Here is a 26087-nt window from a genome sequence, read left to right on the forward strand (position 1 = left end):
TTTTTTTTTTTTTTTTTTTTTTTTTTAGAGAGGAGGAAGCAGGGCTCCCTGCTGAGCGGAGAGCCCAATGTGGGGCTCGATCCCAGGACCCTAAGATCATGACCTGAGCCTAAGGCAGAGGCTCTAACCCACTGAGCCACCCAGGCGCCCCAGGAAGCTTAATTTTATCATCTATTTCTTTTGCCTTTGTTCCTCGTATCAGTTCCCAGGGGCTGGGAAAATGACGAGATAGCACGTTAGTGTTTAATGTGGCTGGAATCTCAGTTTTGCAGGGCAAAATTCTGGAGATGGATCGTGGTGATGGTTGATACGCTCTGGGGCAAGAGAGAATTCTTGAGACGCTTTTGGTGCAAAAAGGTGTTTTTGTGAAAGCATAGTGACAGGATCTGTGGGCAGGAAGAGTTGTACTGGGGTTGTGAGGAGTGACTGATTTATAGACCTTTTAGTTGTTGGGGGTTAAGAGAGAAAGAAGTCTCTAAGGAATTTGGAAGCAAGATGGCCAGGGCCTTGAGAGTCTGGCTGCTGTTAGATAAGGTCATTTACTCCTGTCTAGTAGAACCTTACTGGTGATGCCTTTCAGATGTCTATCAGTGGGCCATTTGATTGAAGGATGATAGCCAGTGAGATCTTGTAGAGGCAGAGATAAAGAAGTTTCCAAAGGGATTTTTTATATGTTAAAGAAGACTTACAGGAGGTTGTAAGATTTAAGAGAGATTTTTTATTTTTTTAAGACTTTATTTATTTATTTGACAGACAGAGATCACAAGTAGGCAGTGAGGCAGGCAGAGAGAGAAGGGGAAGCAGACTCCTTTCTGAGCAGAGAGCCTGATGCGGGGCTCGATCCCAGGACCCTGAGATCATGACCTGAGCTGAAGGCAGAGGCTTTAATCCACTGAGCCACCCAGGCGCACCAAGATTTAAGAGAGATTTAAGTTTATCTATATTTCTTTTGCCCCTGTTCTTCCCATCAATGGTTACCCAACAATGTCAATGCACTTACTACCAATAAACTGTATACTTAAAAACGGCTGAAATGGTACATTTTGTTATGTGCATTTACCACAATTAGAAATTCTCTTTAAATGTAATGAAAAAAAAAAAAAAGGAAAGAAAGAATATGGCTCCCAATCTATATTGGGAATGTTCTGTGTCTTGATTTAGGTGCTCATAACATGGGCATGTTCACTTTGTGGAAATCCATTATGATTTCTGTACGTTTCTGTATGTTACTTTACTCCAGTAAAATTAATAATTATGATTGTTTCTGATCAATGGCTAGGTAGAGAGCTCACGGTCGTTTAAAGGAGAATATACTTCACCCAAATGATGTGGTTTCGGAACACAGGGGAGGTTTGGTGGGGTGAGGTCCGGAGCCAAACGTCTTTGGTGCAAGAAGGTGGTTTTATCAAAGCATGAGGTCAGGACCTGTGGGCAGAAAGAGCTGCTGCCCCAGGGTTGGGAGGGGTGACTGGTTATACACTTGGGAGCTGGGGGAGGTAAGGAGAAGGGAGATTTCAACAGGATTTTCATGTATTAAAGACAAAGGATACTGGAGGCCTTTCCATTGTCAAGTTAAAGTTGTTTTTTCCTCAAGCAAGACATTAATATTAAGATAGTTGGGAGCATCTTGGAAGAAGAGCACACATGTCCCACCCAGGAGTGGGGCCAAGGGGAGAGAGCAGGGGAGCAAGGCGAGGAGCAGAGGGAGAAAGAATCTCAAGCAGAGGCGCCTGGGTGGCTCAGCGGGTTAAAGCCTCTGCCTTTGGCTCAGGTCATGATCCCAGGGTCCTGGGATCCAGCCCCGCATCGGGCTCTCTGCTCAGCAGGGAGCCTGCTTCCCTTCTTCTCTCTCTCTCTGCCTGCTTGTGATCACTGTCTGTCAAATAAATAAATAAAATCTTTTTTTTTTTTTTAAAGGAAAGAAAGAATCTCAAGCAGACCCCTCACTGAGCCCAGAGCCAGATGTGGGGCTCCATCTCACAACCTCAAGATCACGACCTGAGATGACACCAAGAGTCGGATGCTTAACTAACTGAGCCACCCAGGTGCCCCTTGATTCTTATTTTTTTTAATTAAAAAAAATTTTTTTTTAATTTGAGCAACCTCTATACCCAATGTGGGGCTCGAACTCATGACCCTGAGATCAACAGCTACATGCCCTTATGACTGAGTCAGCCAGGCACCCCAAGAGTCTTTTCTAAAAAGAGAGTGAGAGGGGTACCTGGGTGGCTCAGTGGGTTAAAGCCTCTGCCTTCCGCTCAGGTCATGATCTCAGGGTCCTGGGATCGAGCCCCACATCGTGCTCTCTGCTCAGCGAGGAGTCTGCTTCCCCCTCTCTCTCTGCCTGCCTCTCTGCCTGCTTGTGATCTCTCTCTGTGTCAAATAAATGAAATCTTTAATTAAAAAAAAAAAAACAACCAACTTGGTTTTGGCTCAGGTTGTGATCTCAAGGACGGACGTGAGATCACACACTCAGCATGAAGTCTGCTTGTCTGTCCCCAAATCTTTAAAAAAAAAAAAATGTAAAAGAGAGCCAGACAAGCAAGAACATATGCATTCATATCATTTGATGACAAACGTTTGCCTACACATTCCGGTTTCTATGATCAAAAACAGCAACTACAGGACATGTGACATAATGGAGTGGGAAGGAGAGGGGGGAATTTTGTAAATTACTACTTCTTCTTTTTGATGACATAACAAAAGGCAAGGTGAGGGCAAAAGACGACCTGACACTCCACATACTCCCTTGCCCCAAGGTGGAAGTGGGATCTATGTGACATTTCATAGGTACTCATGACTGCCCAAGAACAAAGGAAGGAGAAAGCAAATGGCCAACTGCTGAAGATCAAAGTCATGAAGGACGTAAGACTCCATCAGTTTGTAACTGTCTTAATGATTTACAAGAAAAGCACAATCTTGAGAATAGTTAGATCTTCGGAAACCTTTAGACTCAATTTCCTGGAGCCCTAATGTCATCTTCCCCCTCCGTAGGATAAAAAACGCTATATAATGAGTCACTTCACACTTACAATGCAGATTTTTCTCCCCACGGGTCCTGTCCCATGCTTTTTTTTTTTTTTTCTTTTTTTAGTTTATTTATTTATTTGAGAAAGAGAGAGATCATGAGCAAAGGGGAGAGGCAGAGACTCCCAGCTAAGCAGGGATACCAACGTGGACCTCGATCCCGGGACCTCAGGACCATGACCCGGGCTGCAGGCAGGCATCCAACTGACTGAACCTCACAGGCACCCCCTGTCCCCATGCTTTAATAAAATCACCTTTTCGGCATGGAAATATCTCAAGACTTCTTTTTTGGCCATTTCTTCTCAGACCTATGGACTATGAGTAACATATCTTCTTAAGGCTTAAAAAAAAAAATCAAGTCTATAAAAAGAACATTGGAAAAAAAAAATGACTTGGCAATAAGCATGGTTTTGAGGGGTGCCAGACTGGCTCAGTTGGTTAAGCATCCAACTCTTGATTTCGCTCAGGTCATGATTTCAGGGTCGTGAAGCGGAGCGTCTGTCTGGTTTGAGCTGAGCCTGAGTTGGCTTGAAATTCTCTCTCCCCTTGTCCTCTGCCCCTCTTCCCGCTCATGCTCTCTTTCTCTCTCTAAAAATAAATAAAAGCTTGGGGCACCTGAGTGGCTCAGTCACTTAAGTGTCTGCCTTCGGCTTGGGTCATGATCCCAGGGTCCTGGGATTGAACACCACATCGGGGCTCCCGGCTCAGCAGAGACTCTGCTTCTCCTCCCTCTGCCTGTCACTCTGCTACTTGTGCTCTTTCTCAAATAAATAAAATCTTAAATACATACATACATACACACACACATACCTTTAAAAATAATCCTGGGTGGTTCAGTTGGTTGGGCATCTGACTCTTGATTTCAGCTCAGGTCATGATCTCAGGTTCATAAGATTGAGCTCCACATTGGGCTCTGTGCTGGGTATGGAGTCTGCTTAAGATTCTCTCTCTTCCCTGGGACGCCTAGGTGGTTCAGTTGGTTGGATGACTGCCTTTGGCTCAGGTCATGATCCTGGAGTCCCGGGATGGAGTCTCGCATCAGGCTCCCAGCTCCATGTGGAGTCTGCTTCTCCCTCTGACCTTCTCCTCGCTCATGCTCTTACTGTCTCTCTCTCAAGTAAATAAATAAAATCTTAAAAAAAAAAAAGATTCTCTCTCTTCCTCTAAAATAAAGAAATCTTTAAAAAAATATTAAAAATATAATCTTGGTTTTGAGTTATCATTCCTCTGGTTGATCTCTTATCTCTTTGATAACAAGGAATGTCCCAATGCTTCATACATATACATATTCTCTCTCTCTTTTTTTTAAAGCTTTTTAAAATTTGAGAGCATGAGAGAAAGCAGGGGAGGGGTCAGAGGGAGGGGCCAGACAGGGGAGGGGTCAGAGGGAGAAGCGGACTCCCTGTTGAGTGGAGAGCTCCACGTGGGACTTGATCCTGGGATTCTGGAATCATAACTTGAGCAGAAGGCAGACTCTTAACCAACTGAGCCACTTGAGGTGCCCACAATCATTCAGTCTTATCTGGTATCTTGGATGAGTCTAGGTATACATATTGAAAAAATGTTGAAAAAATCTGAAAGTATCAAAGTGGTTCAAATGCTATCGGATGTAGTGATGTTTTTCATAATAGCCAGAAGGTAGAAACAACCCAAATGTCCATCAATGGATGAATAGATAAACAAAGCATAGTCCTTCCATAATATGGAATTTCATTCCACCATGAAAACAAATGGAGCTGTGACACATGCTCCGTGATGAACTTTGGAAACAGCATGCGGAGTGAAAGAAGTCAGGCACAAAAGGACACATATCGTATGACTCTATTTATAGAAAAGGTCCAGAATAGGTAAAGCCATAGCAATGGTGGTTGCTTTGGAGAAGGCTAGGGTTGGAGGGGGCTAGCCCCTAAAGGACACAGAGTTTCTTTCAGAGGTAAATATTCTCAAATTGACTGTGATGATGGTTATATCTGTGAAACATCCAGTTGTATACTTTAAATGGGTGAACTGTATGGTATCTGAACTATACCTCAATAAAGCTTTTTTAAAAAAAGCTATAAGAGGGGCTCCTAGGTGGCTCAGTTGTTAGGCATCTATCTGCCTTCGGCTCAGGTCATGATCCCACAGTCCTGGGAACGAGCCCCGCATCGGGCTCCCTGCTCAGCGGGGAGCCTGCTTCTCCCTCTTCCACTTCCCCTGCTTATGTTCCTGCTCTTACTGTCTCTGTCAAATAAATAAATAAAATACATTTTTTAAAAAAGCTATAAGTAGTTATCAAGGGAAAGTTAGTTTACAGGTCACATTCTTGAGTTATATGAACACTGGGTGGAGACTTCAAAAAGAGGATTGCTCTAGAAATTTCTTTTTTCCCTTTAGAAAATATTCAGCTTTGGTTGAATCTAGAAGCACATGCTCTTGTTTTCTGGTTGTTTTCAAATATGTAAAGAATGCCAGAAAACATGGCTACCACTTTGTCTTTCTCTAATGTTTTGTAGAGTTTATGGTAAGACTTAGCTGTTGTGAGTTAACATTTAGACTCATTTCAAGGGATCCAATGTGTTACATAAACACTGCAAACAGGTTCCAAATCTCTGGGCCCCAGAAGACACAGGAGAAAGAAGACAATATCCAATGTTTTGCCGGGCCAGGATTTCCATCTGAGAAGAGAGCTAATTAAATTCTCTACCTCAAGTAGTTAAAAGCAATGGAAATCTGTCACCTCACTCAGAGCAAGAGATGATGAAAGTTTGGGCATGAGTCATGAGAATTAAATATAGTAGTGCCTTTACTTGGTTGTTGTTGCTAACCTCCCCCTTTCCATGTAACCAGGTGCTGTCATGTGTTCACATGATCGTGACACATTTGAGGAAGGATTTTTACCCTGAAAATAGATAGTTAATTTATTTCATGCATGTTTATTGTCTACTATATAAGATTCTGTTCTATGGTTTGGGGACAACATGATGAGTAGTGAGACAATAAACCCATCAGCCATAATGACTTTGAATTGCTTTAAGAAGGCACGAAGAGGGACACCTGGGTGGCTCAGTTGGTTAAGCTGCTGCCATTGGCTCAGGTCATGGATCCCGGGTCCTGGGATCGAGTCCCACATCGGGCTCCTTGCTCGGCAGGGAGCCTGCTTCTCTCTCTGCCTCTGCCTGCTGTGTTCTCCCATCCCTTCTCTCTCTGACAAATAAATAAATAACTAAGATCTTAAAAAAAAAAAAAAAGAAAAGAAAAGGAACTAAGAATGTAAATGCCATAGCAGGTGACTGGAGGTGGGTAGGCAACTTTGGTTGGGCTGGTTGGGAAGGCTGGTCAGAGGAGAAAGTGGTAGACATCCAGGCTAGAAAGGAAGCTGGGGCTAAATCATGCAGAACCTTTCTAAGCCACTATATGAATGGAAGGTAGCAATGAGCTATAACTGAAGTCCAGCTGTCCTTTAAGATTTTATTTATTTGAGAGAGAAAGAGTGCTTGCACACACCAGTGGGGAGAGCAGCTGAAGGAGAGAAACAGGTAGACTCCCTGCTGAGTGGGAAGCCCCTGCCTGGCTCAGTACCAGGACCCTGAGATCATGACCTGAGCTGAAGTCAGATGCTTAACTGAGCCACCCAAGTACCCGTGAAATTCAGCGCTTTTTTTTTTTTTTTTTTAAACAAATGTGACTGTTTCCAGGGAGTGCCTTTTAGCGTAGCTCTATCAAGGGGAGAGGCTTTTTCTTTTTTTAAAATTTTTAAATGTAGGCTCCACACCGAGCGTGGAGCCCGATGCAGGGCTTGAATTCAGGACCCTGAGGCCAAGACCTGAGCAGACATCAAGAGTCAGATGCTTAACCAACTGGAGGGGAGCCTTTTTGTAACTCAACTTCCTAAAATGGATTCTGTTTCTGATTTGACCAAAGATGCCTGTGTGTCTCGGTTGGCAACTTGGGTCTTGTGCTAAGTGAAATGGGGAGCCAGTGTAAAGTGTTGAGGCAGGTCCAGGCAAGATCTGGCTTGTTTTAAGGATAAACGGTGCGGAGAATGGCTGTATGGAGACAAGAGTGGAAAATAATCAAGGCTAATTAAAATACAATACATAGAATAAGGATTCTGGCTAATTGCATATCTGAAGTTCAGATAAACTGAAAATAAATTTAAATATATTTATGTTTCAAAAAGTTACTTCTACGGCATGCCAGAAGCTAACACTTCTGCCAGTCAGAACTGTCCTGGGAACAATGAAGCCAGTGTTAAGATGGGGAAAGAATCCTTCAGCTTAGCTGGAGTCCGGCGGGCACAGTCATTCCCCATTTGTTACCTTCTGGTGCCACCATTTGACCCCTTCCGTGCCTTGCACATTTTGCCCAAGAAGACAATTCCAGGTTCTGCTTCCCAAAGCAGTCAGATGGTTTTCTTAAGGTCCCCTCACATAAGTATCAAAGAAATACAGACGTAAATAGTGAGATGCCATTTTCACCTCTATACCGGCAGGAAGTTTTTAAAAAGTCTGACTGGTCCACGTCAGGGAGAAGAGGTAAAGCAGACCTGCCGCTTGCTGGTGGGAATGGGCATTTGTGAAGATCTTTGAGAGCACACGGAGTTTGGCAACGTGCATCAAGAGCTTTTAAGATGTTCTTCGTTCCCTTTGATCTGGTCCGTCTGTTCCTGGGAATCCATCTAAAGGAAATAATCCCAAATACGGAGAAAGCTTTGTGAAAAATATTGGTATGGTCCAAATGTCCAGAACAGAGCAAGTGGAGGAGCATTTAAACCTCCTCAGGAGGTTTTACAAATGAGGGAACTAAGGCTTTGAGAAGTTACGTAACTTGTCCGGGATCATGTAGCTAGTACGGGACAGAGCTAGGATGCAAATCCAGGCTAGTTTTATCCCCCAAGCCCAAGTTTTCTGTATAGAAAACTACACTGAGTTTTCTGTATAGAAATAATGTTTTTCTAAACTGGAAAAACAAAGGGAAGCTCATTCTGATTTATAAAATTCAGTTTATTCAAGTTATACACCCCTCTAGAAAAGACTGCAGAGGCAGGGGTGCTGGGGGCGGCTGCAGGCCTTCAGCTCCACACTGCCCCGCCAGGCCAGCTTGCGTACTGCTGCGGCTGACAGCTTGCAGACTGAGTCTCCCGGAGCGCCCCCCTGCCAGATGGGTTCTGGTTTGGTTCTGTCATTCTTGGCATTGGCACGAAAATGAGAAGGTTGGAAAAAGCCAAAGACTTGCTTCTTTTCTTTTCTGGTCGTGGTGTGCGGCAGCCATCGCAGGGGGGTGACCAAGAGCAGTTGTGGGCTCCTCCAACTCAGTGTTGCAAAGTGGGGGCACCCAACCCAGGGTCCTCAGCAGGCTCTGATCTCGGCTAACACCCCCTTCCCCTTCTGCCTCTCTAGCTGCCCCCCTGCCCCTCAACCGCCCCCCCGCCCTCCTCTGCCACTTCCCTGTTGTTTCTCAGTCCTTCTAACACCTTTGTAACCAATTCCTGGCATCCAATCCCTCTGCCTAAAATAGCTAGACAGTGGTTTCTATTTTTCAGCCTGGCCACTGGTACCTCTGCAACAAAACTTAGGACGTATTTACTCCAATTACATTAGAAATACTAACACTGTTCTTATTTGTATCTGAAGATACAGGATATAAGTAGTTGTTTATCTTGTGGAGGGAGCAAAGTATCTTTGCATTTAGTTTCCTTCATAGGGGATGCAGAAAAGATAGTGTCCATAAGTTTATACAAGTGACTGGTAAAGAAAAGGTTTATTAATTCAAGATGTGAGTTCTTTACTGCATAATCAGACTTCTGTGAAGCGTCTTAGTTGTTATTTGCTCGTTAACATTTAACAAGTTGTATCAATTGCACTATTTTTGAAACTGTAATAAATATGATTAGTTAATAATAGACTCCAAACTTCCCTTTGTTCTTCTCAAAAAAGGTTGGATGATCCACTATGATCCACTAAGAAACATCTAAATGGGAAGAAGCACAGAAGCATTTTTATTAGTGTCATTTAGTTTTTTCAATAGAAAACAGTCTGATAAACTATAAAACTGAAAAAAAACTATAAAATTGAAGACTTAACTGTATTGCTAAAAATCTCTATATTAAATTATTTGGCATTTAGATAGATAGGACTAGAGAAAAACATACATTTTAAGGGCCACAAATTTGTATCCTGAATCAATAATCTCCCTTTTATTTTTTTATTTTTAAAGATTTTATTTATTTGACAGAGAGATAGCAAGAGAGGGAACAAAAGCAGGGTGGGTGAGAGAGAGACAAGCAGGTTTCCCACTGAGCAGGGAGCCAGATGCAGGGCTTGATCCCATGACCTGAGCAGAAGGCAGACGCTTAATAGCTGAGCCACCCAGGTGCCCCAATAATCTCCCTTTAAAAAAAAAGTAATCTTATGCCATTGAACACACAGACTGAAAGTGTAGGGAAGTTATTAATGAAAGTTAACAAAATGTAGGCTTATTTTATGCCTGATCTGAACCCAAGGAGGGAAAAAAAGACACAATAATTTAATAAGGTTTACTAAAACTACCAAAACATGATCAAAGTAAAAAATTTTAGGGGTGCCTGGCTGGCTCAGTCAGTGGAGCATGCAACTCTTGGGTCTCAGGTTGTGAGTTTGAGCCCCACGTTGAGCGAAGTGATTAGTTCAAAGAAAAAATTAAATCTTGGGACGCCTGGGTAGCTCAGTTGTTGGGTGTCTGACTTTGGCTCAGGTCATGATTTCAGGGTCCTGGGATTGAGCCCTGCGTGGGGCTCCTTACTCAGCAGGGAGCCTGCTTCTCCCTCTGTCTCTGCTTGTGGCTCCCCCTCCTCATGCTCTGTCTCTCTCTCTAGCAAATAAATAAATAAAAATTAAAAAAATAAAATAAAATCTTTAAAAAAAAAAAAGATTTATTTGTCAGGGAGAGCAAGAGAGTACAAGCAGGGCGAGTAGCAAAGGAAGAGGGAGAAGCAGGCTTCCTGTGAGCAGGGCTCAATCCCAGAACCCAGCGATCATGACCTGAGCCGAAAGCAGATGCTTAGCTGACTGAGCCACCCAGGCCACTCCCCAAAAAAATAGAATCTTGAAAAAAATAGATAAATAAAAAGGAGTAAAATATTTTACCCTATATTTAAGTTAAGGATAGGAGTAAGAATAACTTATATGCATATTTCACACATGAAAACATTTGGAAGGATGTATGCTAAAACGTTAACAGTGATCCTATTTGTGGTAGCGAGATTTCAAGAGATTAGGGTTTTGTTTATTTGTTTGTTTTTGGCTCTTGCAAAATTTTTTTCTTTTTTTCTTAAAGAATTTATTTATTTATTTGTCAGAAAGAGAGAGAGAAAGAGAACACACAAGCAGGGAGAATGGTAGGCAGAGGGAGAAGCAGGGTCCCCACCAAGGAGGGAGCCTGATGTGGGGCATCCATCCATCCATCCATCCATCCATCCATCCCAGGATCCTGGGATCCTGGGATCCTGACCTGAGCTGAGCTGAAGACAGATGCTTAATCGACTGAGCAACCAGGTATCCCTCAATTTTTTTTTTCTATACTGAACATGTTTTTGGCAATTAAAACAGGGAAGAATTAAAAGGAATTAAGCCCCAATTAATGAATGCTTCTTGAAATTTTTCACTTGCTTCAATATGAAAAATAAGATTTTATGAGGAATTGTAATGCTGGAAAGCATCCAAGAGACCATGGGTTCCAGATCCAAAAACTAAATCCCACACAGGCTCAGCGACTGGCCCAAGGTCACGCTGTCCGCAGAGTAGAATCATGGCCTCTTGATTTCTGGTCTAGGACCCCCTTACACAAAGAGCAAAATACAACAATATACACAGTTACACATAAAAATACATTTATCTCCACAACACCAGAACAAGTTGGTTCAATGTCAAGACCCTAAAAATATAAATGGTGTCAGATCAGGACCCAAGTAACAGTGGGCCAGCCTTACCTTCAGGATTTCACAGGGAGCGGTGTCTGGCGGCACAGGTTTCCCACAGTGCTTTGAATATTCAGTTATAAAGACTGAGGCTTCATCTAAACTATGGAATTGGAAAGCAAAAGAGCGTCATGAGGAAATTCTCGGAGTGGGGGGGATCATAAATATGTTTGCTATCTTGACTGTGGTGATGGCTTTGCAGGGGTATATATGTCAAAATTGATCAAACTGTATATTTGAAATATGGGCCTATATGTGCATGTGTGTATGTATATATAGATAGATAGATTATATCTTAAAAAGTAATGTTTATAAATGACAACATGTAGCACTGGCTGGATCACAAGCGGGAAAGGAAATGCATGGAAAAGCAGAAGGAAATGCATGGCGTGGTAATGAGAAAGGGACACATCCCGAGTGGCCAACGCAGTTAGAAGAAATGTGGGGATGACCCAGGAAAGACTTCCGTCCTGATCGGGCTGCCATTCTTCAGTGCCAGCCATTTCTCCCTTCTTCTTTTCACTTTCCAAATCCATTCCCAACCCAGGAAGCTGATTTCTAAACTTGTGGGTGCGGGAAAGTGAAACAATCAAACTTAGCAAAAATTATATTACATAAAAGCCCCCAATTCTCTGAGCAAGTGTCTAAGGAAGAAAGCTGTAACTCAGGTTTTGAAGCGGGACTGTGAGACACCTATTTGGGGGTTCAGAAAGCTTATTTGATCGTCTGACTCCAAGTTCACGTTCGAAGGGACTGAGTTACAGGACGGCCAGCCTGTGGGTGTGTGTAGTAATGCTATAGCTTAATACGCCGAGCCCTTTGTTATGACCAGAGAGTTGTGCAACTGTTTGATCTTTCCCTCCAAAATAAAGGTAAATTTTAAGGAAATTCTACAGTAAGGTGTTTTAGTTTGTTTGTTAATTAACTTACCTTAACTCACTTGCCAGATAGTTTACCAAGTCAGTGATGTTGCTGCCATTCATCATGTGCAATTTTAACGCTTGGAAGTATTTTGTCTTTGCCAAAATCCCAAACTCCTTCTTACTTATGATATTATTCAGAATCAGATCTCTAATCTATAGAATAACAGGTATCATTATATTAAAAATGTGTGAAATTCCAAGGCCTTATGCAATACCCAGAAGTTTCTTACAATCACAAGTTAAATGAGCATTTTGTTGTAACTAAGCCTTTTTTCTAATGGAGTGGGGAAAGGGAGAGGTTTTGGCCCATTTTAGTAACAGATTAAATCAGCAAGAAGTAATCGCTGTTAAGCACTTTGGGACTTTTTCCGAACAAGATCTACTTACAACAACAAGCGTTTAAGGCTACAGATTTTCCACTGAGCACAGCCCAAATTTTTGTAAATAAAAAATTTACAAAGGTTCTAATAAAAGCAAAATAATTTTATCTATTGCCAAAAAGATACAGTAGTTCTCAGCTTAATTTTCATTTGGGGAAAATTATTACCTTCTAATATCAAATTTTTCATAGCAAAAATGAAATGAAATTGCCGCTTACTTGATGTGAAAATGCTGCCAACTGGCCAGTATTCATATGCTCTTCTAATTGCTGTAAAATGATCTGAGGATTGCATGAGCCCAGAAAATTCTACAGGGAAAAAAAAAAAAATCAAAACACAGTTAATGGAAAAGTGCTATAACTACTAATTTCTGTTAAGTCATTTTTAAATTTGGAATATCTTGAAGAATTTCTATTATAGGCTGGGGGGAGGGGGGTTGGGAGAAGGGGGTGGGTTAAGCACATTGGGGAGGGTATGTGCTTTGGTGAGTGCTGTGAAGTGTGTAAACCTGGCGATTCACAGACCTGTACCCCTGGGGATAAAAATATATGTTTATAAAAAATAAAAAAATAAAAAATAAAGAATTTCTATTATAGGAAAAAAACCCCACCTCTATCATGTAACAAAAAATTACGGAAATAAGGAAGAAGACATTTTACAGACACCTATTGTGACAGCAAGAGCTGTTTAACAAGCATTTCGTCATTCTAAGTGCCAAAAGGAATCTATTTAAATACTAAAATTTTGAAAAGCATCAACGGATGAGTTTATGAATAGTAAAAAAAAGTAAAATAAAATAACCCAAAGTCAAAGACAAGCACAGATGGCTGTGAAAAAAACGCAACGAACAGACCAAATGACAGATGAAAAAAATATGCATGTTCATTTACGTAGGTCTCGATCTACTGGCTAATCTACCTTTGGGGAAACACCGAAGATCATTACCAAGTGCTTTGTTCTATTTGTTCTGTATTGTAAAGGGAATGAGTTATTTTTAAAAGTTCTGTCCTCAAAGTACTCATGGCTCCCTTTGTCAGACACCCACACACAAAACCCTCCCTCATCTCCTGCATCCGAACACTAAGTCAAGCTGCTCCATCCAGTTCCTCCTCGGCGCCACCACCCCACCTTGGGGACGCACCCCCTCCAGCCTTTCCGGGCCGTCCACAGGCTGCTGTGTGTGGATTAAGTAAGATACTTGTCCAGCCAACGGCTTCCCACTTCCCACTCTTCCCTTCTTGCAGACTCTCTCCTCTGATCAAGCCCATGGATCGTTCCTTCTAAAGCAGTGCCTGAGCACTTTCATCTTATTCTTGTAGGAAAACTGATTGTCCCCCGACCTCCACCTGATGGAGAACAAGGTCCAAATCTCTCTCGCCTTTTTTTTTTTTTATCTTTTGTGACAGAGATCACAAGTGGGCAGAGAGGCAGGCAGAGAGAGAGGAGGAAGCAGACTCCCAGCAAGGAGCCTGCTATGGGGCTCGATCCCAGGACCCTGAGAGATCATGACCTGAGCCAAAGGCAGAGGCTTAACCGACTGAGCCACCTGAGTGCCCTGGTCCAAACCCCTCTTAAGGTGTCCCTCAGATGGACCTTGATCTATCTTTCAGGCTTACCTCCTGCTACACCTGCATATAAACCTCCCGCCCCACTCAAACGGATGCACTCATGCCTTGCAGGTCTGGTAAAAAGGAAAATGCAAGCCTTTAGCTGGGGACGTGCAGTATGAGACCTTCCCTTTTTTGGGCGGCCAGAGGAATAATTTGCCGAGATACCTTAATTTGCTGATGTCTTTTTTCCGAGTGGGGCATAAGCATTAGACAGGCCAGTGCAAATGCCGGGAGCTCTAACTGGACATACTGCCTGGCTATTCCAACCATGTCGAGATCATCTGAAACAGGACATCTTCGAGAGAGCACATGAGTTTGTTAGTATTACTTACATTAATTCATGAGTTAATGACCCGATGGTGCTTTCAGTGATTTTAAGCATTAAAGTGCTGGGGCGTAACATACACTTAGGAATGAGTAGCTCGAGTCTTTCACGGTATTCTTCATGGAATAAAACAACCTACGGGAGCACAGAGTGCTCCTTGCTGCTGTGATTATGTCTGAGAGCACACACGTGCCTAAAGACACGTTCTCTGAAGACTCAAAGCCTCTTGTGAAAACACTGCGCGATGGAGGTAGTCGGAAAAGTACTCTGTACATTAATTAAGAGTAATTTTAGAGAAGGCTTACTGACTCTCAGTTTATGAGCTGCTTGTGCAGAGTGGACACTGTACAAATATGAGAGACAGTTTACCCTAGAAACAAGTACTGTGCTTAACATTCCCAAAAGAAGGAATGACTCAAAAGACAGGTTTATTAGAAAGGAATTTTATAAGCAACAGGTATGACTTTTTGGGGTAGGAAGACAAGTATTTTACTTACTCTAGAACAGCGACGAGACTCTCACAACAGTCTGATAACTGACTCGGGCTCAGAGGACAAGATGCTGAAAATAAACAGCAACAATGCACACACACGTACAGAGCTATAAAATGCTACTGTCGATGTTTCAGGGAAGAGAGAAATACCTGAAAGCAGGGGTATCTGAATCACACGCTGCCAAGCTTTGCTGAAGTAGGGAACCTGGGGAGACAAGCACATTTGGGGATTCATGCCTGGGGTTTCATGAACTCTCTGGTTTTGTAGTCACAGAACTATATGCTTAGAGCTTATGTTCAGGATGCTAAGACCAAAATCGTACACTGGCATCTTCCTGTTTGAGATGGTTAGATTTTAGGACAATTTCTCTCTTTCTTTCTCTTTCCTACCCTTCCTTCCTTTCTTTCTCTCATGACCTGAGCCGAAGGCAGAGATTTTAACCCACTGAGCCACCCAGGTGCCTCCCTATTTTTTTTAATTGAGATTATAATTCCCATGTAAAATGTACCCCTTTAAAGTGTACAGTTAAGGGACACCTGCCAGGCTAAGTGCATGGAGATTGTGACTCTTGATCTTGGAGTCTAGAGTTCAAGCCCCACATGGGGGGTAAAGATTACTAAAAAAATAAAATTCAGAAATCAATAAAATGTATAATTAAGTGAGTTTTTTTTTTTAAGATTGATTGATTGATTGATTGGTCAGACAGAGATCACAAGTAGGCAGGGAGGCAGGCAGAGTGGGGGGGATGCAGGTTTCCCGATGAGCAGAGAGCCCAATGCGGGCCTCAATCATAGGACCCTGACTGAGGTCATGACCTGAGCCGAAGGCAGAAGCTTAACCCACTGAGCCACCCAGGCGCCCTAATTAAGTGGTTTTTAATATATTCACCACATTGTGCAACCATCACCACCTCTCTAATTCTTGCACATTTTCTTCACCCCAAAAATATGCCCCATATCCATTACCAGTCACTCCCTATTCCTCCCTCTTCCAGCCCCTGAAAGTGTCTTTGCTGGACATGTCATATCAGTGGAATCATGCAGTACAGGGCCATTCGGGCTCCCTTCACTTGGCATCATGTGTTCAAGGTTCATCTCTGGGTATCAGATGTTGGGGCTTGATACCTTTTTACTACCAATTGATGTTCACTGTATAGACACACCCACGATGATGATGACTGGAAAAATCCATTCATCAGTTGATGGATTTTTGGGTGATTAAGAATAACAATGCCCCATGAACATTCGTGTGCAAGTTTTTATATGGATATATGTGGGTTTTTTTCTTGTGAGCATATACTTAGGTATGGGATTGTTAGATCTTATGAGACCTCTACATACAATTAGATCTTATGAGACCTCTACAGCATCTCATTACTTTTAACTCTTAATTATTCTCTATAATAAGGGGTAAAATGTTGCATAAGTCACTTCACCCTTCCCCTATGAGTGGAAATTTATGTTGCCTTATTCATTTTTCGAAATCCTTTCTCTTGTCTGCTTGGCCCTTTCCTGTGGCTCTTACGTAACGTCTGGCACACAACAGTGTAAGTTTTGTTTTCCGAGTTGGGTTCTGATGCTCTTTTCCCCCAAATGAAATAATAATGAATCAGCCAAGATTGTATAATAGGATCCTGAACTATACATACAGTTATGAAGAAAATTACCTAAGGGCACCTGCCTGGCTCAGTCAGTAAAGCATGCAACTTTTGATCTTGGGGTCATGAGTTTGAACCCCGCTTTGGGTATAGAGTTTACTTTGAGAAAGAAAGAAGGAGGGCACGTGGGTGTCCGGGGCTCGTACGATCCTCATTTACTTTGAGGTTGGTCAGTTAAGCATCTACCTTCGGCTCGGGTCATGATCCCAGAGTCCTGTGATCGAGTCCCACATCGGGCTCCCTGCTCAGCGTTATGCCTTTCTCTCTCCCATTCCCCCTGCTTGTGTTCTTGCTCTCGCTGTTTCTCTCTATCAAATAAGTAAATAAAATCTTTTTAAAAAGGAGAGAAAGGGGCGCCTGGGTGGCTCAGTGGGTTAAGCCTCTGCCTTCGGCTCAGGTCATGATCTCAGGGTCCTGGGATCGAGTCCCGCATCAGGCTCTCTGCTCAGCAGGGAGCCTGCTTCCTCCTCTCTCTCTGCCTGCTTTTCTGCCTACTTGTGATCTCTGTCAAATAAATAAATAAAAATCTTTAAAAAACAAACAAAAAAAAAGAAAATAGGTCTCTACGTGCTCTATGGAACAGTCTCTAAGTCTCTAAGGCACCAATGTTATGTGGGAAAAAAAAAATTTATCTAGAATGTCATTGCATTTATATGTACAAAAATGTATACACACCTACACACATACACACACACACGTGCTTATAAGAGAACAGGAAAGTTCCAAACACAGTGCAAACGGTAGTTACTTCTGGGGAGATAATTTTGATGGGAAATGGAAAAGGAGAATTTTCATGTTTTATTCAGCATGTTTCTATACTGTTCTAATGTATTAAGCTAAGAATAAGTGATATATTTCCACATTACATAATGATTATATGGTGCACAATCTGTGAAATGTAGAAAAGGGAAATAAGACATGGTGTCTGATTTAAAGATCCTCCAAGTCCAGGAGGGGTAGCTGAATGTGTATCAAAACAAATTACACTGTGACAGGTGCTACCATAGAGCCAGGGTTTGGAGCGTGTGCATGAAGGTGTGGCTCAGGAAGCCTGGCGGGCTGGGGCTGGTGAGGTCCTGGCAGAGGTGACCTCTGAGACATGTACTCTGGGTCCTGGCCCTATTTTAATGGGATATCAGTTCTGTTCTTTACTTAGGAGCTGGTTACTTTACCCAATGCAACTGGCAGCCACAAGACTGTCAAGTATAAATATTAAATTCTTTTTGTTGTTGTTGCTAAAGATTTATTTATTTAAGAGAGAGAGAGAGAGGGTACAAGTGTACACGAGCTGGGGGAGGGAGAGAGAGAGAGAATCTCAAACAGATTCCCCATTGAGCGCAGAGCGTGCCAAGAGCCTCGATCCCAGGACCCTGAGGAGCAAGACCTGAGCCAAAATCAAGAGTCAATGTTTAACTGAGTTATCCGGGTGCCCCTAAGGATTAAATTCTATAAAATTTACTTTAGGAAACCACATACCTGCCATAAAGAATGGATACTAGAAATGGCGGTTAAAACTTTCCTTAGATAAGGAATCTGGGGAAAAAGAAAATACAGTTCAGAAAATGACCAAAATGGAAAACTTCAACATGAAATATCAGATTCTTAAATTTTCAAAAAGGGATCAGTAGAATGTATCTACCATGAGAACCACCAGGGAAGTTCACTCACTAAATGACAAATATCAAAAAAGGTCAGGGAAGCTTCCATTTGTTTCCAGCGAAATTATGTCATTTTTGAGCCAGCACTTCCTCTGGCCCAAGACCAAGTTAAGTTTGGCACGAAACCAAGGGGAGTGAATGTTTGCAGCATACATCTGTGCGATCACCAGCATCCGTGCACAATGCTTAAGACTTGCTATGCAAAATCTTTCACGCAGACTGCAGTCCAGGGCGCAGAGTCTTACCATATTGAAGCCAAGAAGCTTTTGTAAGAGTCCGTTCCAAAGCTGCAGGTCGTAGACTTTGTATTCCAGACAAAGCTCAGTCACCAATCTGACTGCCTGAAGCAGAAAAGAAATTTAAAAAAAAAAAAAATCATACTGCATCAAGATACCAGGAAATCAAACCACCTGTGGAAGAGATAGGGCAGCTACACACAAAACATGCTTGTAATCTAGGTGTGCCTACTGCCTGATTTCAGTGAAGGCCCCCAGTTTCTCCAATGCAAGAAAAAAGAGAGACTAAGATTATTCTTTTTCTTTCTGGCTGTCACGGATTCAAACAGCATCTTGGACTTTTCCCACTGCCTTCTTTCTACCCAAGAGCCGCTTGCCTTTTGGCCCCGTAACCTTCTCACACTGGGCTCCAACTGCCTCAGAGACTGAATTCCCACAGGCAACGAGGAGAAAGAGGAAGAACACCCCTCCTGGCACGGGGACAGTCTCTTTTCCCCATCTGGAGGAGGACACACAGGGCCTGGGAAGGGACTACAAAAGTGTCCTCTTGTTGGTGGTGGGGATCAAGCCCTACACCTTCAAGGACAGAGGTGAAGCGGACCCTCTAAGCTGCGTGTCACCTGTCAGGATAGGAAAGGAGAAACGGTCTCCGAGCAGTAGGCTTGTTCAGGAATGAAGAGCTTCTCTGGCTTCGGGCATTTGGGTGAGGATGAGCACATCAGAGAAGATGAGGCACCCACCCTCAGACAACTCCAAGTACGTACCATGGACTCATGGCTGTGGTTTTTCCATAGACCCTTAATCATTCCTTCTTTAGGACTATTGCAAAATAATTCATATGTGATGGGGATATTCAAAGTCTCAAATGATGCCAGAAAAGTTATACATTTCAAGTAAGATCTGGAAAACAGAGGTATTGATGGGAATCATTCTGATAGACCACATTTACATTCAAGATAAAAGCCACTGTAGGGCAATATTAGGCCTCTTTATTTTTAAATGTCTATTTTTTAGGCTTCTAAATATATTCACTGAATATAATAGTAGAAAGAAATCAATATGAGCAAGATCATGAAAACATTCAGTTCCTAAATGCCTCAAACAACTAGGGAAACAAGATGTTCTCAGAGGTCTATGCCCCCTTTGCCAAAATGGCAAGGAAATTGGAGGTACCAGAACTAGGTTTACACGGCTACTCTCATGCACTCTTACAAAATGAGGGGCTTAAATGTACACTTCCAAAGAACCAATCTGTTTCCTATTTATTTTCCTTTTTTTTTTTTAAAGTAAGCCCTACACCCAACTTGGGGCTCAACTCATGATCCCAAATCAAGAGTCGTGTGCTCACTACTGGGTATTTACCCCAAAGATACAAATAAAGTGATCTGAAGGGGCACATGCACCCCAGTGTTTATGGCAGCGATGGCCACGATAGCCAAACTATGGAAAGAACCTAGATGTCCATCAGCAGATGGATGGATAAAGAAGATGTGGTATAATGGAACAGTATAATGGAATGTGGCATAGTGTGATACAATGGAATACTATGCATCCATCAAAAGAAATGAAATCTTGCCATTTGCAATGACATGGGTGGAACTAGAGGGTATTACGCTGAGTGAAAGACGTCAATTGGAGAAAGACAATTATCATATGATTTCCCTGATAGGAGGGGGGCTTCTGGGGTAGGTAAAAAAAAATGAAACAAGATGGGATCGGGAAGGAGACAAACCATAAGAGACTCTTAACCTCACAAAACAAACTGAGGGTTGCAGTGGGAAGAGGGATAGGGAGAGGGTGGTTGGGTTATGGACACTGGGGAGGGAATGTGCTATGGTGAGTGCTGTGAAGTGTGTAAGCCTGATGATTCACAGACCTGTACCCCTGGGGCTAATAATACATTATATGTTAATTAAAAAAAAAAAGTTGCATTCTCTACTGACTGAGCCAGCCAGGCACCCCGTGTTTCCTATTTCTTAACACAATGTATAAAATACCACTTACTTCACTTCTTCCATGGGCTTTTTGAAGAGAGATTCTATAGTTTCCTTGTCGGCCAAGTACAGGAGACACTGAAGAGCTCGTGCTCTATGGGCAAAAGTCAGCTGGCGCACACCCAGGCTCTGTAAACCAAAGCGGGTGAGCAGAGGCGCGCATGCGCATGTGCTGGGGCTGTGTGTGTGAGTTTCAGCTCAGGCAGCATAAACCTCACTTAACAAAATACACTTAAGGTCAGTCTCTGCCCTTAGGGAGCCAGTGGTTTTCAGAGGGTGGTGCGCGTAGCCCTGGTGGGCTTCTTGCAGACTCTTTCAAGTGGGAAAGGGTCAGAACTAGGTTCACAGTGATGCTAAGCCATTATTTGCCTCGACACTGCATTGACCCTTGAGTTGGGGGGTAAAACGGCTGGTGCCAGTCAGCGGAGAGACAGCCACCTGCCGGCGCAGCCCTAGTGCTCCCCACCGCCGGGCAAAGGGGACTGGATTCCACTCACCGAGGTTCTTGGTAGGGCAGTAAAAATTAATTTTCTGATTCATTTTTCTAATCAATTTTCTGATTAACCTCAACTCCCGAATACATTAACGAGTTCACACTTGAGTACATAATCATTAACTAGAATGTATTCATCCGTGTTCCGGGCACCCGAACAGGAAGCACTCGTGGAGCATACATAGCACAGACGGAGGGTTTTTCAGGGAAAAGCATGTGTATGACTGAGCTATGAGCTGAACGGGGCACCATTTTTATCTGAAGCAACGGCTAGCAGAAAAACTAATACACAGGGAAAGATGAAAGGGATGTCTATCTGTCTGTCCCGCCCCCCCACCATTGCTGCTGAGGACAAATAATCAGCATCTCAGATTTCCCCTCTCTTCTTCCTTCTGTCCAAGACCCATTTGCCTCCTGGCTCTACAAACTTTCTCTCCCACGGTTCCAAATGCCTCAGAAAAGTCCACAGGCAAAAGCCTGAAGGGTGAAGAGGTGGTGTTGCCTTTAGGGAAAAGGGAAAGTTTCCTGTAGCTGAAGATTAGTGGGGAGGGAGGGAGGCAGGCAGGACTGGAGGGGGCAGCTCGTCCTGCAGGGCCCGTGGCAGCAGGAAAGTCACCTAACCAAGGAGTTAAGAACTTCGAATGCAGACAACCATGGGAACTGTCCATAGGTTCAGTCTGCCAAACAGGATGTCATGGAAGCCGGCACTAAATGGGGCTCGCAGATACTGCAATCCTGATTACGAAGTAAGCTATGCAGTGCTCTGAATAAATGTGTCAGTGAGCGTTATCTAAATCATCTGTTCATGGTATCAAGCATGGTAAAAATGCAGGAAAAAAAAATGCTAAGCTGAGATGCAAAGATTAGTTTTGACTCTGTGTCTCGGGCTTACGGTTGTAGCTGATGTTGCAAACACGAACAGCATTCTTGAACTGTAATCAATCGGACGAGACTGAAGGAGATACAGAACTCTGGAAAAAATATTTTAAATTAAATTTCGATTTTAATTTAGTGATAGATTGCGCAAACAACAGACCTACTTTATAGTCCTTAGAAAAAAAGTCACTAGGCATCCCAAACATGGGCCTGAAGGGTCAAAGGCATTGTTGCTTTTCCCTTTAACGGATGCTTAATCTTCCCTTGAGTTCTCATCATATCTAAAGACAATAAAAATAATAAATGCTAGGCCTCGGTCTTCTCATCTATCAGCTAGTCAATCTCTAACAATTAAAATTCTATTTAAGAAATTAATACAAACGATAGCTACAAAGAACATTGGACACTACACATGGAAAATTCTGTTTTAATTCACAGGAGCTGTTTAGCATTCAGCCTCTACACTCGGGCCCAAATGGCCCCCTTCGGAGGAGAGTAATCCGGATACGGTGGGCAGGATCCAAGGGAGGGAGAGGGTAGAACTTTCAGTGGGAAAGGCAGGAAGTATCCCTTTGAGATCTCCTTGGGATTTTAATTTTTTATGCTCTTTGAAATGTTTCCCTCTAAGACTTTCTATTACAACTGCTTCAGTTAGACTTTGCAAGATGAATCTACCTCTTGCTTAGACAAAGGTGCCCTTGTGCTTGAAAGACTAAGCAAGGACAAGGTGGGGTCCCTAGGAAAGGAGGGGATGGAGGGGGTGGTAAGTAAGCTCTGCCCAAAGCAGGAGAAATTCTTCTCTTGGGTTCGCCCTTCCCCATCCCCTCTCACTATCAGATCTCCAAGGCTGATGCAGGGCTTCACAAGTGACTTGACCTACTTTTGGTCTAGAGGAGGAATGGCAAAAGCTGGCATGCATGTCACCACTCCCTCGTGTGTGCCTGTGCCAAGCATCATTAGTGGATTACCACATCCTTTATGATCTGGGCCCAGATACAGTCAGCAAGCCATGACCAATCAGATTTAGCACATTAGACGAAACCCAAGCGCCTTCCTTGGTCTCAGTCTTAGATCAGAAGGGGAAAAGGAATCCTGGTGGCCCATATGGGAACCAGCCCAGCTTACCAGGGTGAGAGAATACATAGCAGGTCTGAGGCCAGAGTCCTAGCAAATAAGAGAGTTCTCCTTTGCTTGAGATGCTTTCTCTGCTAAGGTTATTCTAGGAACCCTCAACATTAGTAGGGACTCACTGAGGTTTCAGAAATTCTGGATCTTGGTCGTTTCTTATTTATTCCACTGGAGACAGTTGTACATACTCATGGCCATATATCAATGGAGTGATTCTTCTCAAAGACTCTGACCCAAATTACACGAAGAAAGTCTTTTCAAAACCAACTTCTGACAGATTTATTTTAAGAGTCCCACTGGGCAATAAGATAAAGGCGCAAGGAAGTAAAAAGAGTACCTTCGTAGTGCTTCGTCTTCTTGAAGTTCAAATAATTCTGATGGTTTCTTTGAAAAAGTGAAAAAAAAAGTAAAAAAACTACAGAAAGTTTGTTGACTATATAAGCTAACATAATCAAATGAAAAACCCAATATACAGAATTATGTTTACATAGAAGAAATTAGAGTAGAATTGTGAAATTCTACTCTATTATGAAATGATTTTTCCTTTAAAAAGGGGTTTCCTGGGGGCACCTGTGTGGCTCAGATGGTTCAGCTTCTGCCTTCAGCTCAGGTCATGATCTCAGCTTCCTGGGATAGAGCCCCACATGAGACTCCTGGCTCAGCGGGGAGTCTGCTTCTCCCTCTCCCTCTGCCTCTCCCCCTGCTCATGCTCTTTCTCTCTCTGTATCTCTGTCTCAAATAAATTTAAAAAAATCCTTTAAGAAAAGTGGTGGGTTTCCTCACATTTATTCACTCAGTAAATATTTACTGAGCACTTACTATGTGCCAGACACTCAGGCACAAGGGTGGCCTGAGTGAACAAAAGAAATGTTCCTGTCCTCCTGGTGTTTAGAGTCATTGGATAATTTTTTAAAAGGAAAGGACTCCATGAATCTTAAATGAGTCGTTCAGTAATTCAGTGTAAATTTATAAAAGCCATGTGCAGGGGCACCTGGGTGGCTCAGTGGATTAAGCCGCTGCCTTCGGCTTGGGTCATGATCTCAGGGTCCTGGGATCGAGTCCCGAATCGGGCTCTCTGCTCAGCAGGGAGCCTGCTTCCCTCTCTCTCTCTCTCTCTGCCTGCCTCTCTGTCTACTTGTGATTTCTGTCAAATAAATAAATCTTTAAAAAAAAAAAAAAAGCCATGTGCAAAGTGCCCGGTACAGACACAGTTCCTGGCCTCAGGTGCTTTTGTTCAGTTTTCCAAATTTACATAAAAGCTAAAACATGCTGGTTTCTGAGTCAACCAGATTCTACGTGGCCCAACTCTGCTTCTAACTGTGCCCAATAAGACATACTCCCTGCTCTTCATAAACACTAAATAAATAAAGTAATACTTGTTACACTGAACACCAAGGGATACAAAAATTAATTAAAAACTTAATGTCATTTCGGGTATGATATTTATTTACAAATAGATTTTTTTCCAAGCGTTTTTGCCAGGAAGATAGAGGAAGTCTCTCTGGTTGAGATCTGCCTGCAAACATAGCAGCAGTAGAGAAAATTCTGCATTTAGACTGCCGAATCCCTGCATAAAATCAGATGTTAATGACACTATTTCTAAAAAACCAACACTATGTGCCTCCCAATGTGATATACTAAAAAGAACACATGACCTAAAAGGTGTCTGTGCCCAAAACACACAACCTGAATCTAATCACAAGAAACATCATAAGACCCAGACATTTTGCAAACCAAATGGCCGGTGCCCTTTAGAAACATCAATATCCCACTACAGTCAAAACAAACTGAAGTAAGCATCATCAATAGATGCTAAATCAGGTTATATGTGTCGCGGGGAAAGGAGTTTCAAGAGAAGCAAGTTATTATTTTTTTAAAAGATCTTATTTATTTATTTGACAGACAGAGATCACAAGTAGGCAGAGAAGCAGGCGGGGTGGGGGGAATTGGATCCCTGCTGAGCAGAGAGCCCAATGTGGGGCTGGATCCCAAGACCCTGAGATCATGACCTGAGCTGAGGGCAGAGGCTTAACCCACTGAGCCACCACCCAGGACCCCCAAGAGAAGCAAGTTATTAAATTGTCTCCAAACACCTCCCCTAATAGTTACAAAAGGAAATACAGCAGAACTATGTTAACAGGGACACTGACAACATTGTAACCTAGTTATTTAAATTCACATCACCTATAAGGGCAAATAGGTATCATGTGCCTCCACATGTCATATCCTGAGAAGGACACAACATCACTCAGGCAGGATTTTAGCCCAAACTGCACCATTTGAATCTTATCATGAGGAAAGACCAGAGGAACACAAACTGAGGGGCAGCTTATAGAATAACTGGTCTGTACGAACGCTTCAAAAATGTGTCATAAAAGACAAGGAAAAGCCATGGAATTGTTTTAGATTAAGAGAAACTAAAGACACAAGAAATGTATACAATGCATGGTCCTAGACTAGATCCTGGTCCCAGTGAAGGAGAGAAGAGGAAAGATTGCTATTAAAAAGAGCATTATTGGGTCAATTCATTATATCGAACATAGATCAGCCTATGTTTGTGGTACGTAAATAGTGTATCAATTTTCAATTATCTAATTTTTAAAAAAATTACTCTTCTTTAATCTCAACAGTATTATTTTTCTTAAAGATTTTATTTATTTATTTGACTGAGAGAGACACAGCAAGAGGGGGAACATATGCAGGGGGAATTGGGAGAGGCAGAAGCAGGCTTCCCACTGAGCAGGGAGCCTGATGCGGGGCTCGATCCCAGGACCCTGGAATCATGACCTGAGCCAAAGGCAGATGCTTAACCAGTGAGCCACCCAGGTGTCCCTCAATTATCTAATTTTGATGGTTAAGTAAGAGGAAAGCCTTGTTATCGCTTCTCGGCCTTTTGGCTAAGGTCAAATGTAAGAGAAAAGCCTTGTTCTCAGGAAATACAGACTTGCTAAGGGGTAAAGAGGTATGTTATAGGCAATTCATCCTCAGACAGTCCAGAAAAAAATTGTGAATATATATATATTATAGGGTGAAACAAATATGACAGAATGTTAAACATTGATGCAGCTGCATGGACGGTCTACAGGAATTCTTTTCAACTATTGCAACTTTTCTAGATATTTAAAATGATTTCAAATAAAAAGTTAAATCACATGATTCTAAGAACAGGCCACTTCTTTTATACAAGAATTCATCTAGAGTCACCATTCAAAAGGAAAATAGTTGTAAAACAATATTTAAATGAAAAAGTAAACAACCTCATTAGAACTCATCAGATAGGGGCGCCTGGGTGGCTCAGTGGGTTAAGCCTCTGCCTTTGGCTCAGGTCATGATCCCAGGGTTCTGGGATC

At 42.6% G+C, this 26087-nt stretch overlaps 1 protein-coding gene across 1 annotated transcript in view; it reads right to left on the reverse strand.

Annotated features, from left to right (window-relative positions):
• Positions 1-8750: 8750 nt before the first annotated feature.
• KNTC1 (kinetochore associated 1) overlaps positions 8751-26087 on the reverse strand; it is a 77754-nt gene continuing 60417 nt past the window's right edge. The window contains exons 52-64 of the mRNA XM_045073508.1: positions 23075-23121; positions 21626-21704; positions 20251-20369; positions 19011-19146; positions 18256-18351; positions 17829-17885; positions 14845-14899; positions 14699-14762; positions 14042-14171; positions 12485-12574; positions 11894-12039; positions 10976-11066; positions 8751-8979 (exon numbers count right to left, since the gene is read on the reverse strand). Of these exons, the coding sequence (XP_044929443.1) occupies positions 8959-8979; positions 10976-11066; positions 11894-12039; positions 12485-12574; positions 14042-14171; positions 14699-14762; positions 14845-14899; positions 17829-17885; positions 18256-18351; positions 19011-19146; positions 20251-20369; positions 21626-21704; positions 23075-23121 (1131 nt within the window). The 3' untranslated portion in view covers positions 8751-8958. The remainder of the gene's footprint in view (positions 8980-10975; positions 11067-11893; positions 12040-12484; positions 12575-14041; positions 14172-14698; positions 14763-14844; positions 14900-17828; positions 17886-18255; positions 18352-19010; positions 19147-20250; positions 20370-21625; positions 21705-23074; positions 23122-26087) is intronic.

Source organism: Mustela putorius, unplaced genomic scaffold (genome assembly GCF_011764305.1).
Source record: "Mustela putorius furo isolate JIRA1106 unplaced genomic scaffold, ASM1176430v1.1 tig00537248_pilon_pilon_pilon, whole genome shotgun sequence".
NCBI classification, from domain to species: Eukaryota; Metazoa; Chordata; class Mammalia; order Carnivora; family Mustelidae; genus Mustela; species Mustela putorius.